This window comes from Mustela erminea, chromosome 21 (assembly GCF_009829155.1).
Source record: "Mustela erminea isolate mMusErm1 chromosome 21, mMusErm1.Pri, whole genome shotgun sequence".
In the NCBI taxonomy this organism is placed as follows: Eukaryota; Metazoa; Chordata; class Mammalia; order Carnivora; family Mustelidae; genus Mustela; species Mustela erminea.
The window spans coordinates 20,433,654-20,447,648 of NC_045634.1; the positions used below are offsets into that span (position 1 = coordinate 20,433,654).

General features: G+C 34.7%; 1 protein-coding gene across 8 annotated transcripts in view; it reads left to right on the forward strand.

Annotated features, from left to right (window-relative positions):
• Positions 1-13,995, forward strand: part of SGCZ (sarcoglycan zeta) — a 1,085,895-nt gene that overhangs the window by 1,058,500 nt on the left and 13,400 nt on the right. For all 8 annotated transcript variants that reach the window (XM_032329030.1, XM_032329036.1, XM_032329037.1 and 5 more), the window contains 2 exons: positions 1,218-1,290; positions 12,452-12,575. In XM_032329030.1, the coding sequence (XP_032184921.1) occupies positions 1,218-1,290; positions 12,452-12,575 (197 nt within the window). The remainder of the gene's footprint in view (positions 1-1,217; positions 1,291-12,451; positions 12,576-13,995) is intronic.

The window sequence follows — 13,995 nt, forward strand, 5'->3', positions numbered from 1 at the left end:
ACAGTCCTTGAAAAAAATCTCTTCCTCTCTGATTCAAGATCAAGGTCTGCATTGCTGTTTGATGTGGAGGAATCATCTTGTGATTTTAGTATTTATTTTCATATAAAAATAACATATTTTTCAGGAATTTAAGTGTTAGCTCAGATTTTCTTGTGAAAATGTCTTTATTGCTTATTGAATCAATATATTTCCCATTATTCTTCACAGTAAGCATCAGCAACTTTATCTTATAGGTTTAAAATTTATATTTTTATTTGCATTGTTTGTATTATTTGCATTATTTTGTATAATTTGTATTAATAAGCTGGTGTAGAGGCCATTGATGGAGCAGACATGACATCCCTAAACCAAAATCAAGATTAAAATTAAGATCAAGATTAAGCCAAAAGAAAATAAAGTTATTCCAAAGGGAATGATCTAAAACATTTATATGGAATTACAAAAGAAAAGAAAGATTTTGTCATCATCTTTAAAATTTTTTTGCGTTTTTTTTAAAAGCAAAGTCATTCTATTTAGCTCAATCAAGTTATGGAAAGGCTCTGGGAATCTGGAAAATCACATAGGGTCAATAAATGAAAGTGTAGATAGAATATAATTCAACTGCCTGGAGAGTGTTAGAGTACGTGACCTCTTTGGCTAAGTATGACCCCACATGAAGTCAACTGTAATGAATTTATTTTGAGTAGTTCGTGGCTTTAGAGAGAGCCTTAGTTCCAGCGAGGTCAAAGTAAGGTGCCATGGATAATCTCTCTAATCAAAGGTGGGTGTTATGTGTAAAGAAATTGCCAAATGCCCCCTATGTCTTTAAAGAATTAATGATACATTGCAAGAGAGCTCACACCCCATTTTCATTCATGCTCTGCCATTTGTAGAAAGATCGAACCAAGTATTATGACCTATCCCTCTCTCAAATTCTTGTACCTGGGAAACAAGAAAGGAAGAGATGGTCTTTGCTCTTTGATCAGAGAGTGAAAATCCTCAGTGAATCTGAATTTTGCTAAATAGGGTCATCTCAAAAGTGGTCTCAGAGGGACATTTAGATCGACCCTTCTTGGCCTTTCGCTACCTTAACATTTTTTCTAATTTTCCTCTTTCATTGTCTGTACTCTTGTTTACAGCTGTGCCATTTTGGTGTATTTGATGTATAAAGATGGAAATGAAAACTAATGTGTCTGTCCACTTGCTTTTACTGACTACTGGATTCCTGTTCTGTCCAGGCACGGAAGGAGCAGTATTCGGGCACTCTGTTGAAACACCTCACATCAGAGCAGAACCTTCCCAAGACCTCAGGTAAGTTCTGCCTCCTCCAGCTCTGTCAGACTTCCCATCACTGTTGATTTGCCCTTGATATACAAAGAAGTAAAACTGAAAATGTGCTATATACTTATATAAAAAGTTGACATTCCCTACCTACATGGTAAATATCAAGTATTTGATTAAGGACAAGAAAATGTGAGTTATTATTCTAAATTTATATGTATTTTTGCCCCTAACAAACATACAAAAAATATCAAAATAAATATGTCAGACAGGAAGAGTGTGGAAAAGGCAGTTATAGAGGAAGTTTAGAGGAGGATTGATAAAAATCAGGATTCTGGAAAATCTGACATAGACAATGAAACACATGACACACATAGGCAGAAAGAATGAGGAGACAGAGAGTAGGAAAAAACCAATAAATGGTCAAGGGTTGTTGGGTTGAGGGAAATACAAAGCAATGTAAATAGTAATCAGAAAAAGGCAGAGCTTAAATATCTTATAATCACTCCTCAGTCTAATATTGCCAATGGAATAGGCTGCCTCCTGATACTGTACTGTTTGTAAGAGGCACAGTTGTATATAACATACTTCACTACCTAGAAAAGTATAAGACAACTTTATAGGGATTCTTCCCAGGATAATCTCAACCAACTGTTAATAAAACTTGAAATACTAAAATCTAGTAAGTGATCAATGGATGTTCTTTTTTTTTCAATGGCTGTTATTAACTCAATAAATGACTTAAGTTATCAGAGGATCAGAGACATTTTATAATGTGGTAACCATTTCACAATGTATCCATACAGCAAATTATTATGTAGTGTACCTAAAACTAATAGAACTTTATATGTCAATAAAAAAGATGTTTTATCTAGTTACTTTCTGATAGGTAAATTACATTCCATAATACATTTCTGTGGGATTAAAAAAGACAACAATAATGATAATTTTTAAAAAATCGTATATTAAAAGTCATTTTTAAAGCTGAATCAAAATATCATCCTGGGAGATAGTCTTCTTTGTCTTGGAAAACAGAATACAAATATTAAGAAAAACACAAATTATTTCATAAAGATCTGGTTCAGCCCTTCCCATTTGGATAAGTGAAAAAATGTTCAAATGAAAATAGAAAAATAAAGTAAAAAATTTTTAATGCAAAGAAAAAAAATCCCATACTTTCACAACAGTACATTTTTCAGACCTCTATAGTTCTATGATAAAATTTCCTAAGGAACTCAGTTTCTCAGTATCTGAGCATTCCACATGCAAACAAGCTGGTTAATAATAACAGAAAAAGGTAGCCATCTTCCTGTAATCAAGGCATTTTTTATTAGACAAAAATAATTTTTTACTCAATGCCAAAACCCAAAGGATTTAAGAGGGTAGACGAGTATGTATAAACAGCATCTCACGGTGTGTTATAGTTTTAACTTATGGATCTTTTTTCAGTTAGGAATTCAGCATTTTTATGTAATTATTTATCTTATCCCTCCCCATCTAGCAAGGTTGTATGTTCCATTAGACCAGGACCTGCATCCTTCCTTGTCTATCTTTAGTGCTCTAGCAGTCAATGGTGTCTGATAAATATTTGTTCATTTGAATTGTTGAAATAACAGAACTCAATAGCGAGGATGTTGAGTGCATATAATATAAGAAATGTCCTAGTTACTGTGCCTTAATTTTAAGACTCATGCGGCCAACATTGACTCCAATTGTTTTTGAACTGTGTTTTAGTATAGGTGCCAGAGTTTAGTGATACATTCAATAAAAAATTATTTAAATTATGCCATTCTAAAAGAGACCTCATTTTACTTCTAACGTTTCAATGACTATATACTCATTGTATGATTTTCATTATGAAAATCTATGCCAAAAGAGAAATAAGAACTGCTCTTTTAATTACCTTGCTGACATGTCTCCAAATTCATAAGTGTGAATGTGAATTAAATTATAATTAGCATATAGTGTTTCTGGTTTTTATTTTCTAATTATCCATCAATTATTTAAATATTGCACTAAGCTAAGCTTATCTGCTAGTGCTAAAAGCAAATTAGCAACCCCCAAGATGAGTGTTACTGATCTAAATTCAAAAACTGAAACAGAAGCAAAGCACAGTAGTGATGGGGGTGTTCAATTATTCATTTGTGTACATGAAGATTAAAAGCAGAGTGTCTGAGAAGATCTTTACAAGTCCTGCTGACAATTTGCCTTTCAGGGCAGTAAGAAGTACTCTTAGTCGACACCTAATTCTAATCAACAAGGTGAGATTGGTTGGCCAGGTAAATCAAATGGCAATTTGGGGAGTAAGTAGCCATGTTGTCTTTAATTTTGTTTTTGTTGAGAATAAAAGACTTTAGACAGGTACATTTCAAAAGGTTTATTAAAGAGTATAGGTAGTATTTTGGTGTGGACATGAAGTCGATTTCTACAGTTTATTTATTCAACCAATGTTTGATGAGTGATTCATGTGTGCCAGATTTTCTGCTAGTTTCCAAGTGCACTAGACTTGTGGATTTTCTATGATGTCTTATATAGAGTGACATTGCCTTTTAGGAGGGCCCTGTGTGTTAAAAAGGTGAAAAAAACACGTTGAATAGTAAGGAAGGACATAATGGTGTATGTGTCAAGAATAGCCCAAGTGTGGATGTTTTCCTTTCTTATTTTTTAAATTAACGTATAGCTAAATTATTACAGTTCAAAGAGTTTCTCCACTCTCTGGTGAGGAGTGATGAAGCCTGCTGTATGTTGCCCAAAGTGTTTGGATCTGTGTTTCATTAACAGTTCCAAGAGGAGAAAAAAGAAAAGAAAAAAAAAAAGAAAGAAAGAAAGAAAAGAGAAGAATCCAGGCTCGGATTCATTTCCGTAAAATGAACTAATAATTAATGATGTAACTGGCAACTCCTCATCATGTTCATTCTTATATGAATATAATGTTAAACCGAAATGTTAAATTTAACAGGTTCCAAATTAATCTCTGAAAACACATAGCTCTTATTTACATCATGGCTGTGTTAAAGGAAAAGCCACCACGAGTAAGGTCGTAAGGATTTGGGGCTGAGATGTTTTGTCAGTGAAAGTCTAAGATAAATTTGCTGGAAAAAAGATAATGAAATAGTATTCTGCTTCTCTCCCTCCCCCGCCCCTCCCCCCTCTCTCCTTTTCCCTTTTGCTCTGCCTCTCTTTTCTCCCCTTTTATTCTTTCATGCTGTGTATGTGTTTATATATTTATTTAGAGGTAAAAGCAAGTGATCATTATGGGAAGGTTGTCTTCGTGTGTAATCTTAGGAACACAGAGCAACAACTGATCTAGAAATTTGTTTGATATAATTTGAAGGAAGAGACCATAAAGGAAAAGTGCAAGTATGCAGAAAGTGGTAAAAATGGAAGCAACAGAAACAATGCGATTTGCAGCTGAAGAAAACTCGCCTCAGCCCAAAATGCTAAGACATTAAAATTGCTTATATATTCAGGTCACAGCTTGCAGTTTTTTCCCCTAAAACATTTTTCTCTTCAATTTTTCATTCATTCCATCATTGAAATCAAAAATAATTCATGAGTGACCACTGCATACCTGATGCCATGTTAAGTATTTTATAAAGAGTGAGATACATGGTGCTTATGTTCCTGTTAAGTCTCTATGTAGTCAGTCATTGTGTCTCACAAATTACCTTAAAAGGAGTCTGAATTCCTTTCTCAGAATGTTGTGAATTTTTCTAGAGACCGAGGGCACTCATTTTCAAACTGAGGTTCGCATAACACCTTAAAAACAAAATCTTATTTAAACGATAAATAAAAGTTCATGTTCTACCAAAAAAAAAAAAAAAATCTTACTACATCTTTGGTGTGCAAACACAGAGAAAACTGAATTTCTTGGGGAAAAAAAGCAGGTGATAGGGTGACTGGAGTTCAACATTACTCCTTTTCTCTGCTAGAATCTCGTGGTATGCACTCTAAGAACTAGTCTGAAATCCTTTGCTATGATTGTTATGATGCTTTGAAAATAAACACATTTGTACTTCATTAATTCCAGTGACTAATCACAAGCTTTGCAAATAAACATGGGTTTCATTTTTCAACAGGCCCTTTTAGAGAATGTTTTGTAATAAAATGAATTTAAGTAAAAACCTCTACTATGTTGTAAAGCTTCCTCAGAGGGGGCTTGAGAATTTCTATATAAGAGAGAAACAGGGTGTCATTTAAGTGTTGATCCTATGTTGCCAAGAGTCTGCTTATTACATAATTCTAGAAGGAAATACAGGTTTAGTCTAATTTGAGTTCCAATGTATTCAACAATATTCAAGCTCCAGAATGTCTAGGTCCAGGACTCTGTAGGGATTCTAGGCTTATTTGGAAGTCCAGAGGAAACCAATACAACCTAAGACTTAGGTAGTAAAGTTTATCAATTCTTTTTCTTTATGATTTTGGGGCTTTCTGTCTTGTTTCAAAGGTTTTCTTTTTCTTTTTTTTTTCTTTTTTCTTTCGGTATTTTGGTATCTTCTGTATATTCTTCTAATTTTCTGTCATTTATTTTGTATACTAGGTAATTTATTTCTTAGTAAACATTTTGTATAAGTAAAATCGGAAATTAAGTTCTGAATTTTCTTCTAATTTTCCATTGAAAATTACAGTCTGTGATTTCTTAGATTTTATATTTTGAATGGTTAAAACTGGAAATTATTCTTGCAGAGTATGTTAAGTATCTAATGTTAGTGTCTTTAGTATGGGGAGTCAATTTATTAAGCATTATTGATTAAATAACCTACTATTTTCAACCCAAAATAATTGCTACATTTCTCACAAACTAATCTCTCATAAATACTTTTGATCTGTTTTAGATTATATTGTATTCCATTGACAAATTTATAATTTTAATTCCAATCTCATTTTTTAATTAAAATAATTTCAATATTTAGTTCTAATTTTAAAAGGAAAATCTCCCACTTCAGCTTCATTTTAAAAATCTATTAAGTGTCATACATTTTTTTTAAAGATTTTATTTATTTTTTCATGAGAGACAGAGAAAGAGGCACAGGGAGAGGCAGATGCCCCACTGGGCAAGGATCCTGATTCAAGAATTGATCCCAGAACCACCAGATCACAACCGGAGCCAAAGGCAGACAGTTAACCCACTGAAGCCATCCAAGCACCCCTATGCCTTTTTTCCAAAATAGTTAAACATAATGTTTTAAGTTTCAAGAGACTTTATTGGGATTTTTGTTGGGATTTTATTATATATGTTTATTGGAATTTTCATGATTTGGAAGTAAATATGAGTTTACTTTTATCCAAGTAAACTTATCTCAAATTTTTGAATTTTTAAATAATATCAGATGTTCTTTTTAGATATCCCTTTCCCTGAAATAATTGTAAAATGCAGACATTGAGTGATATAGCATTTATATTAATTTGGCAATTTAGCAACAGGAATTAAATACATCTTAAAAGCATCCCTGCATGTCATTAGAATTCTTCATTGAATTTTAATAGTCAATGACAATCAAACATTAGCATCAGTTAACAGTTTTCCTATTTGGATCTCCATAGCATAATGTTTTAGAAATTTTAACCAAAAATGAACTAAATGGATGTTCCTTTAAGATCTGAGACCACATCTTCTTTCCCATTGTCTTATTGTGGAAATTCTCAAATGTACTCAATGTTGAAAGCATCTTATAGTGACCACGTTTGTACCCCGAGCTAGATTCTTCCATTATCATTCTTCTGTATGTCTTCAATCATACATGTACACATTCCACTAGCCATCTGCCAGTATATCTTATATTTTTTGCATTTGCATGTGCATTTTATAAATCTATACACTTTGCCTATTCGCTTTGGCATGCATATCATTAACTACTATTCAAGACAACTTAATTTCTTTTCTTTTACTGTAAAATAATTATGCAGTGACAGTCACAAAAATTAAGTGTGTATTTCCAGAGTTTTGACAAATGCATACACCTGTGTAACCCAAATTCCTGTCACAATATAAAACATTATCACCGGGCACCTGGGTGACTCGGTTGGTTAAATATTTGATTCTTGATTTCACTTCAGGTCCTGAAACCGAGCCCTGTGTCGGGCTCTGCGCTTAGTGTAGAGTCTGTTTGTCCCTCTTCCTCTGCTCTTCCCCGCTACTCTCTCTCTCTCTCAAATTAATAAATAAATAAAATCTTAAAAAATAAAAAAAAAATTTCATTATCATTACCCAGAGAGTTCCCTTATGCCCCTCCCAGGAAATCCCCCCCGCCCACCGGAAGCAATATTTTCTCTCACCTTTTTCACCCTGGATTAGATTAGATAGATTTAGGACTAAATACAAATTAATTTACAGTATGTACTCTTCTTTGCAAGATTTCTTTGACTCCACATGTTTTTGAGAGCCCTCTGTGTTGTTGTCTGTATCAGTAGTTCTTTCTGCTTTATTGCTGCTTACTAGTCCATTGTATGAACACACAATATTTTACTTTTGCGTTTTCATAATTGGTAGACACTTGGGACATAGCTGGCATGTATTAATTTTTATATGAAAATGTTAGAGCTTTTCAAGGTAATTACATTATTTTCTGCTAAAAATGAATAAGTATTTCAGTAGCTACATATCTTCCCCAATATTCAGTGTTAGCATTCGTATTCGGTTGAGCCATTCTGGTAGGTGTTTAGTGGTACTCAGTGTCTTTGATTTGCCAATACTTGATGAATAGTGGCATTAGTGACTTTTTCATGTGTATATGGAACAACCATCCATGTTGGTTAGTGAAGTGTTTGTTCAGATGTTTTGTCCATATTTTAATTCCGTTGTTTGTATTTTTATTTTTGAACCGGAGGATTATTTATATACCCTGGCACCAGTCCTTTGTAACATCTGTATTTTGTGGATATTGTCTCCCAGTCTATGGTATATTCGTTTTATTGACGGATTTTGAGAAGTAGCTTTTCATCTTGAAGACATCTTATTTATGTTTTAAAATATTTACTTGTTATTCCTTTTTGTGGCCTAAGAAAGTTTTATCTACTCCCAAGTCACCAAAATATTTTCCTTTAGAAGCTTTATCTCTTAGAGACACTCGGGTGGCTTTAGAGGATGCCCGGCTAGTCATCCGACTCTGGGTTTGGGCTCAGGTCCTGATCTCAGGGTCCTGGAATGGAGCCTGGGGATGGATGCCCAGCTCAGCAGAGAGCCTGCTTGAGGATTCCCTCCTCCTGCCCTTCCCCACACTTGCATGCGCGTGCTCTCTTTCTCTCTCTCTAAAATAAATAAACCCTAAAAAATGATTTAAAAAATAAAAGCCTAATGTTTTAGCTTTTATTTTTAATAGAAGTGGATGGTATAGATTGAAGTTTGTTCTGTCCATACAGAGATTCCAGCACTGTTGAAAATACTTTGCTTTTTCTCATTAGATCAGTTTACTGCCTTTGTCAACAATCAGATGACCGTACTTATTAAAGTCTATTTCTAGAGTCTCTATGTTATTCTATTGATCTATTCATTATTCTTGTGCCAAGCCAGCAACTGTCTTCCTTATTATAGCTTTTCTTGACATGCTTAAAATACTTCAAAGTTGGTGTTTTTTTTTTTTTTGAATGCCTGGATTGCCTATGTATGTATGTATGTATGTATATATATGTATGTATATTATGTTCAGTTAGCCAACATATAGTATAACATTATTGTTCTTTTTCAAGGCAGTTTTGGATATTCTGAGATCTTTGCCTCAGCTACCTAATCCTAATTATGGACTCAACCACACTAAGATTCAGCTACTTCCTAAGTAAAATACAGATGGAGTACGCATTTCTCAGTATTGGTGGGATGATTATGAAATAATCCATACAAATGACTTGAAGAGACTGTCTTTTCCCCCATTGAATAGTCTTTCCCGCTTTGTTGAAAACTAATTGACCATATAGTTGTGGAAATAAGGTTTGTATTGTATCTTAATGATTACCACACTAGTTTTATCATGATTAACAAAGCATACAGTTGAAACCTGTTTAATTCAGTCTTAATCACTTCATAACTTGAAGGATTTAACAATACTATAAAATTGCTACAACTTTTCAAATGTTTTTATGTATTCTTTCATCAGCTTTACATACACAGAAATTATATAAATTATTAAGTGTATATATACATACACATAAACAAACACATAAACACACACGTTTGGCCCCCAGTGCACTGATACCAGGAATTGAGTCTCAGTCTATTCAGTTCTCTTCTTTGTCCCTGGGGTTCTTTCACTGTACCAAGGGGTTTGCACTGTGCCAGAGCTTTTAGGATGACATTTGGTCATTGAGAGCCTCAGGACCCAACCTGGAATTTGCCAAGAGGTTCTCATTCTTCTCTCCCCTTATTCTTCCTTCACTGCAGGTGACCACCACCACCTTTGGTCTCTTGCCCTCAGTCACCCTGAGACATCAGTGGTCTTCTCAGACTTCTAACACCTAAAGAATAAAGGCCCTACAACATAGGACTTGACCTCAGGTAGCAGAACACAGAGAACGATTGCAAACCAATTCTGTTGATTTCCCATCCAAATCTATATCCTCTGAATCAAGAAAACAGTTCTCCAACAGGTCAAAGTACACAACAAGCTCTCACTGACTTTGGTTTCCTTCCGATTTTTTTTCATGTGCTGAATCATTTTCAACACACTAAATGGCAAGGTTTTTTCCAGCTCAAAATGTCTATTAGATTAGGAAACTTAGAAGAGTTCTTTATCAACTTCTCTGCTCCATCTTCTGCTGTTTGGGGCAAAAGATACTATTTAGTGAATGGCAGAACTTCAGGGAAATGGGACAAGAAGGAAATGCATCAGTATCTCAAAACACTACACCACCACATATTTATCTCTCTTAATTCTCCCAAGACGTATCTTATGACCTCATAAGCAAGCATTATAATTTTCAATGTAGAGATGTTGCTACTGAGCTACATTGCTGCTAGCTAACATTCTTGAACCCATCTCTCACCTCCGTCATTACTGCCTCTTTGAATAGAGATCCTCTAAGATGGTGTTAGCAAAGTACTATCCTCTGTGGCTATGCTGGCAATGGAGACTTGAGGTCTAAAATGAAGATGAATATAATAAACATTTTCTGATTAAATAATTAATAAAGACAAGAATGGAAAAACTCAAAAGCCCAAAAAGACTTAATGTGTTTTAACACCATCATACCAAATATCAAACACAGAAGAAGTATGATTCAAAAACATGAGCACATTTAATATGGACATCTTACTATCAAATATATATGAGTAAGAACCTCAGCCCCTATCCTTGGAAACAGACTAAACCATATCAATTATTTGATAAAGTAAGCATGCTTTTTCTTCCACTTCTAAGTTCATTGAGTTGTGTTTGCTTGAATGTCAGATTCATAATCTGTTTTAGAATATTAATTCATTTTAATTAAGTACCTGTCTGACTTATGTTTGAATGGTTCCTCATATCCAAACTTACATAATTACATTTAATGTTATAGATAATTAACCAATGACAGTAGTAGTGGTCACAGATACATGACTCAAGATAGTCTGTATTGGGAGATGTATTAGGAGAAATCAATTATAAAATATACAGTTTAACAGAAATGTAGATTTTATGTGCAAAGTGTGAAGATTATGAGTGAAAAAAATATAATTATGTTATTTTCAAGTTTTCAAATGTGTAGAAACATGATTTTTTTTTTAGATTTTTTTTTAATGTATTTATTTGACAGAGATCACAAGCAGGCAGGCAGAGAGAGAGAGAGAGAGGAGGAAGCAGGCTCCCCTCTGAGCAGGGAGCCCGATGTGGGACTTGATCCCAGGACCCTGAGATCATGACCTGAGCCAAAGGTAGAGGCTTTAACCCACTGAGCCACCCCGGTGCCTGGAAACATGATTTTTATTTTTCTGGAAAAATACAAACATTTCTTTAAAAAAAATATATATATATATATATATTTTCAAAATCTGACCCCTCCAGGGATTTTATAAAGATGTCCAAGAGGCCCGTAGAGATGAAAGTTTCAAAGTTGCTTTGGTGAGTGAAAAAAACATTGAAAATGTCGAATTTACTTCTTCTAAATGCTAGCTCTACTCCTTCAATATTACTTTAAAGTCTTTAAGTTCAACTTCCCTACTGAGAGAGAGCTTATCTTCAGAGTTCAAACTATTTGATGTGATTTTCCCTGCAAAATAACTCTAGATCTCTTGTCTCAGAGGAAACCAGTTGCTCTGGATAATGGTGGATATGAGCCTGAGGGAACTCTTGTCCTAAAGTTGTGTGGGCAAAGGAACCACGCCCAGTCAGTGCCTCAGAACAGAGCGTTTATCCAGAAAGATCGACCTGGCGTTGGTTCCTCTGCTCACACTTGTGCTTTTTTACCACCGTGTTCTAGCTTTCATGTTCTAGTTTTATAATTAAAGATAATTTTGAAACTGCTTCCCAACTAGCTTTTTCGCAGGCACAATGATCTAAAACAGCTGTGGTGGCTTTTTTTTTTCTCCTCATAATTTATGCAGTCAATCTTTAATCATACTTGAGCTGATATATCACCCCTCATTTACTTGTTCTCTCTCAGGCTAATGCCATTCATTCTGTGGACCTTTTCCTGGGCCAGTAGAAGTCAGTTGATGTAGGAAGTGGCTTATTTCTGCATTTTAATTAATTTCTCAAAGTATAATGAGTAGTTTGAAAATTTTCAGGTCTATGAAATTTTGACTATGAAACTCTTGAAAGTTCACAATATTAATGATTTTCATTAAACCTCTCTCTTCTTTGCAAGACTCTTTATTGAGAGATAGTTACATGCTAAGTTGGTACAAATGTATTTATTAAAACTCCATCATTAATTTTGAAAATTTATAAAACATTTAAACAAGTAAGCTTATCGCGACCTACTTTTCCTGTGCATTGTGAAAGGAAATAGCATAAGAAACTCTTATTAAATCACTAAACAAATGAGAATAAATAATTGATGCTAGCAAATGAAGAGTTTCACAAAGAGCCAAAAAATAGATAAGGCAATCAAAAATGATTCTAAAACTCATTTTGGCTTTTTTTTTGAAATGGCAGGGATTTTTATTTATGCCTACCTGTTCTACCTGTTCATTTGTTTTGGTTACTAATGTTATTATCTTTCAGTCCATCATAATTTGTTTTTCTTTTTACTATGAAGGAGTCTTTTGTTTTGCTCTTAGGCTTGAATCACCCACCAGGTCCTTGATCATGGAAGCTCCACGAGGGGTGCAGTTGAGCGCGGCTGCAGGAGACTTCAAGGCCACCTGCAGGAAGGAGCTGCATTTGCAGTCTACAGAAGGGGAGGTGAGTCCCCAGGGGCAGAGACCAGCCCTTTACTGCTGAGCTGAGCGGTGCTTCTCAGAGTATACGCATATTCCTCTAGGTGACTGATTCCTGAGAGCTTCAACGATGGAATTATAATACTTCCTGAACACAAAATGTGGTAAATCTGGTATTATTTTCTTAAAACAAGGCACCATTTATTTTCTATGGAAAGATAACCATTAATGGGTCAATTATAAGTGGGGCATCTAAATTCCTGTGGTTTCAGAATTGCAGATAAACATAATGAATATCAAGAGAATGAAGTCAGTCTTTGTTTTTCTTTTTTCTATTCTTTTTTTTTCTTTTCTTTTTTCTTTTTTTTTTTTGGTCTTCCAAAAGTACTTTGGGTGTTTATTTCTGTAAAAATGGTCCCTGTATTTCTTCTGAAAGAAAAATGAAACAAATTTTACTATTTTACTATTTAGCCCAATTGTTATTCCCTAGATAAGGAGATAAATACATGCTAACATTTTTCTCCCATGTCACTTTATTTCCTCCAAGTATCTCCTGCCGGTGTGTTGTCGTTCTCTTGAAGATCACCCCCTTCCCCTCACTGCCTGCTGGAAAGAACCCTTAGTCTTCCGTCTGCCGGTCTGGCACTGGAATGCCGTAGACACACATTCATCTCATGTACCTGGTTATATACATAGTGATTGCTTGCCAGCAGAATGATATTTTTTGTCAGTTCTGGAAATTTCTCCACCTTGGGTCTTCCCCTATTACCGCTCCCCCTTTCCTCTATGGCCCTTTTTTGAAACTCCGAAGAAACACATAGCGTTTCTTCCATTCCCTTACCCTCCAGGTATCTTAGCCTCTCCTTCCGAGTTTGTTTCTCTACCTCCCTGTGCCTTACTCTGTTGTTATCCAGATCTACATGCCCAGGTTCCTTTTCAGTATCTAATCATTTATTTAAATGCCTCTATTGAGCTTTTAATAGTTAGGGGTGCCTGAGTCTCTGAGTCCGTTAAAGCCTCTGCCTTTGGCTCGGGTTATGGTCCCAGGGTCCTGGGATCGAGCCCCATGTTGGGCTCCCCGCTCAGCAGAGTCTCCTTGTCCCTCTCCCTCTGCTCACAACCCCACCCTCACTCATGCTCTCTCTCTTCTCAGATACATAAAATCTCCAAAAAATAAAATAATTTTAATAGTTACGTTGTTCATTTTTAGGATTCTCATTTGTAATTTTTTTAAAATCTGCCTGGACATCTTGGTGGTCACTCTTTTGCTTGCTTCTTTTTAATTCCATTTTAATTATTTCAAATCTTTATACAGACTATATATTGTGTATATTTTTGCTACAATTCCCAAAGTACTTTAAAGTCTAAATCTGTTGTATTGCTGTTTCTACCAATTAAGTCCCTTAGTATTTTCTTCCTTCTTGTGCTTATTTTATTATGAGCTT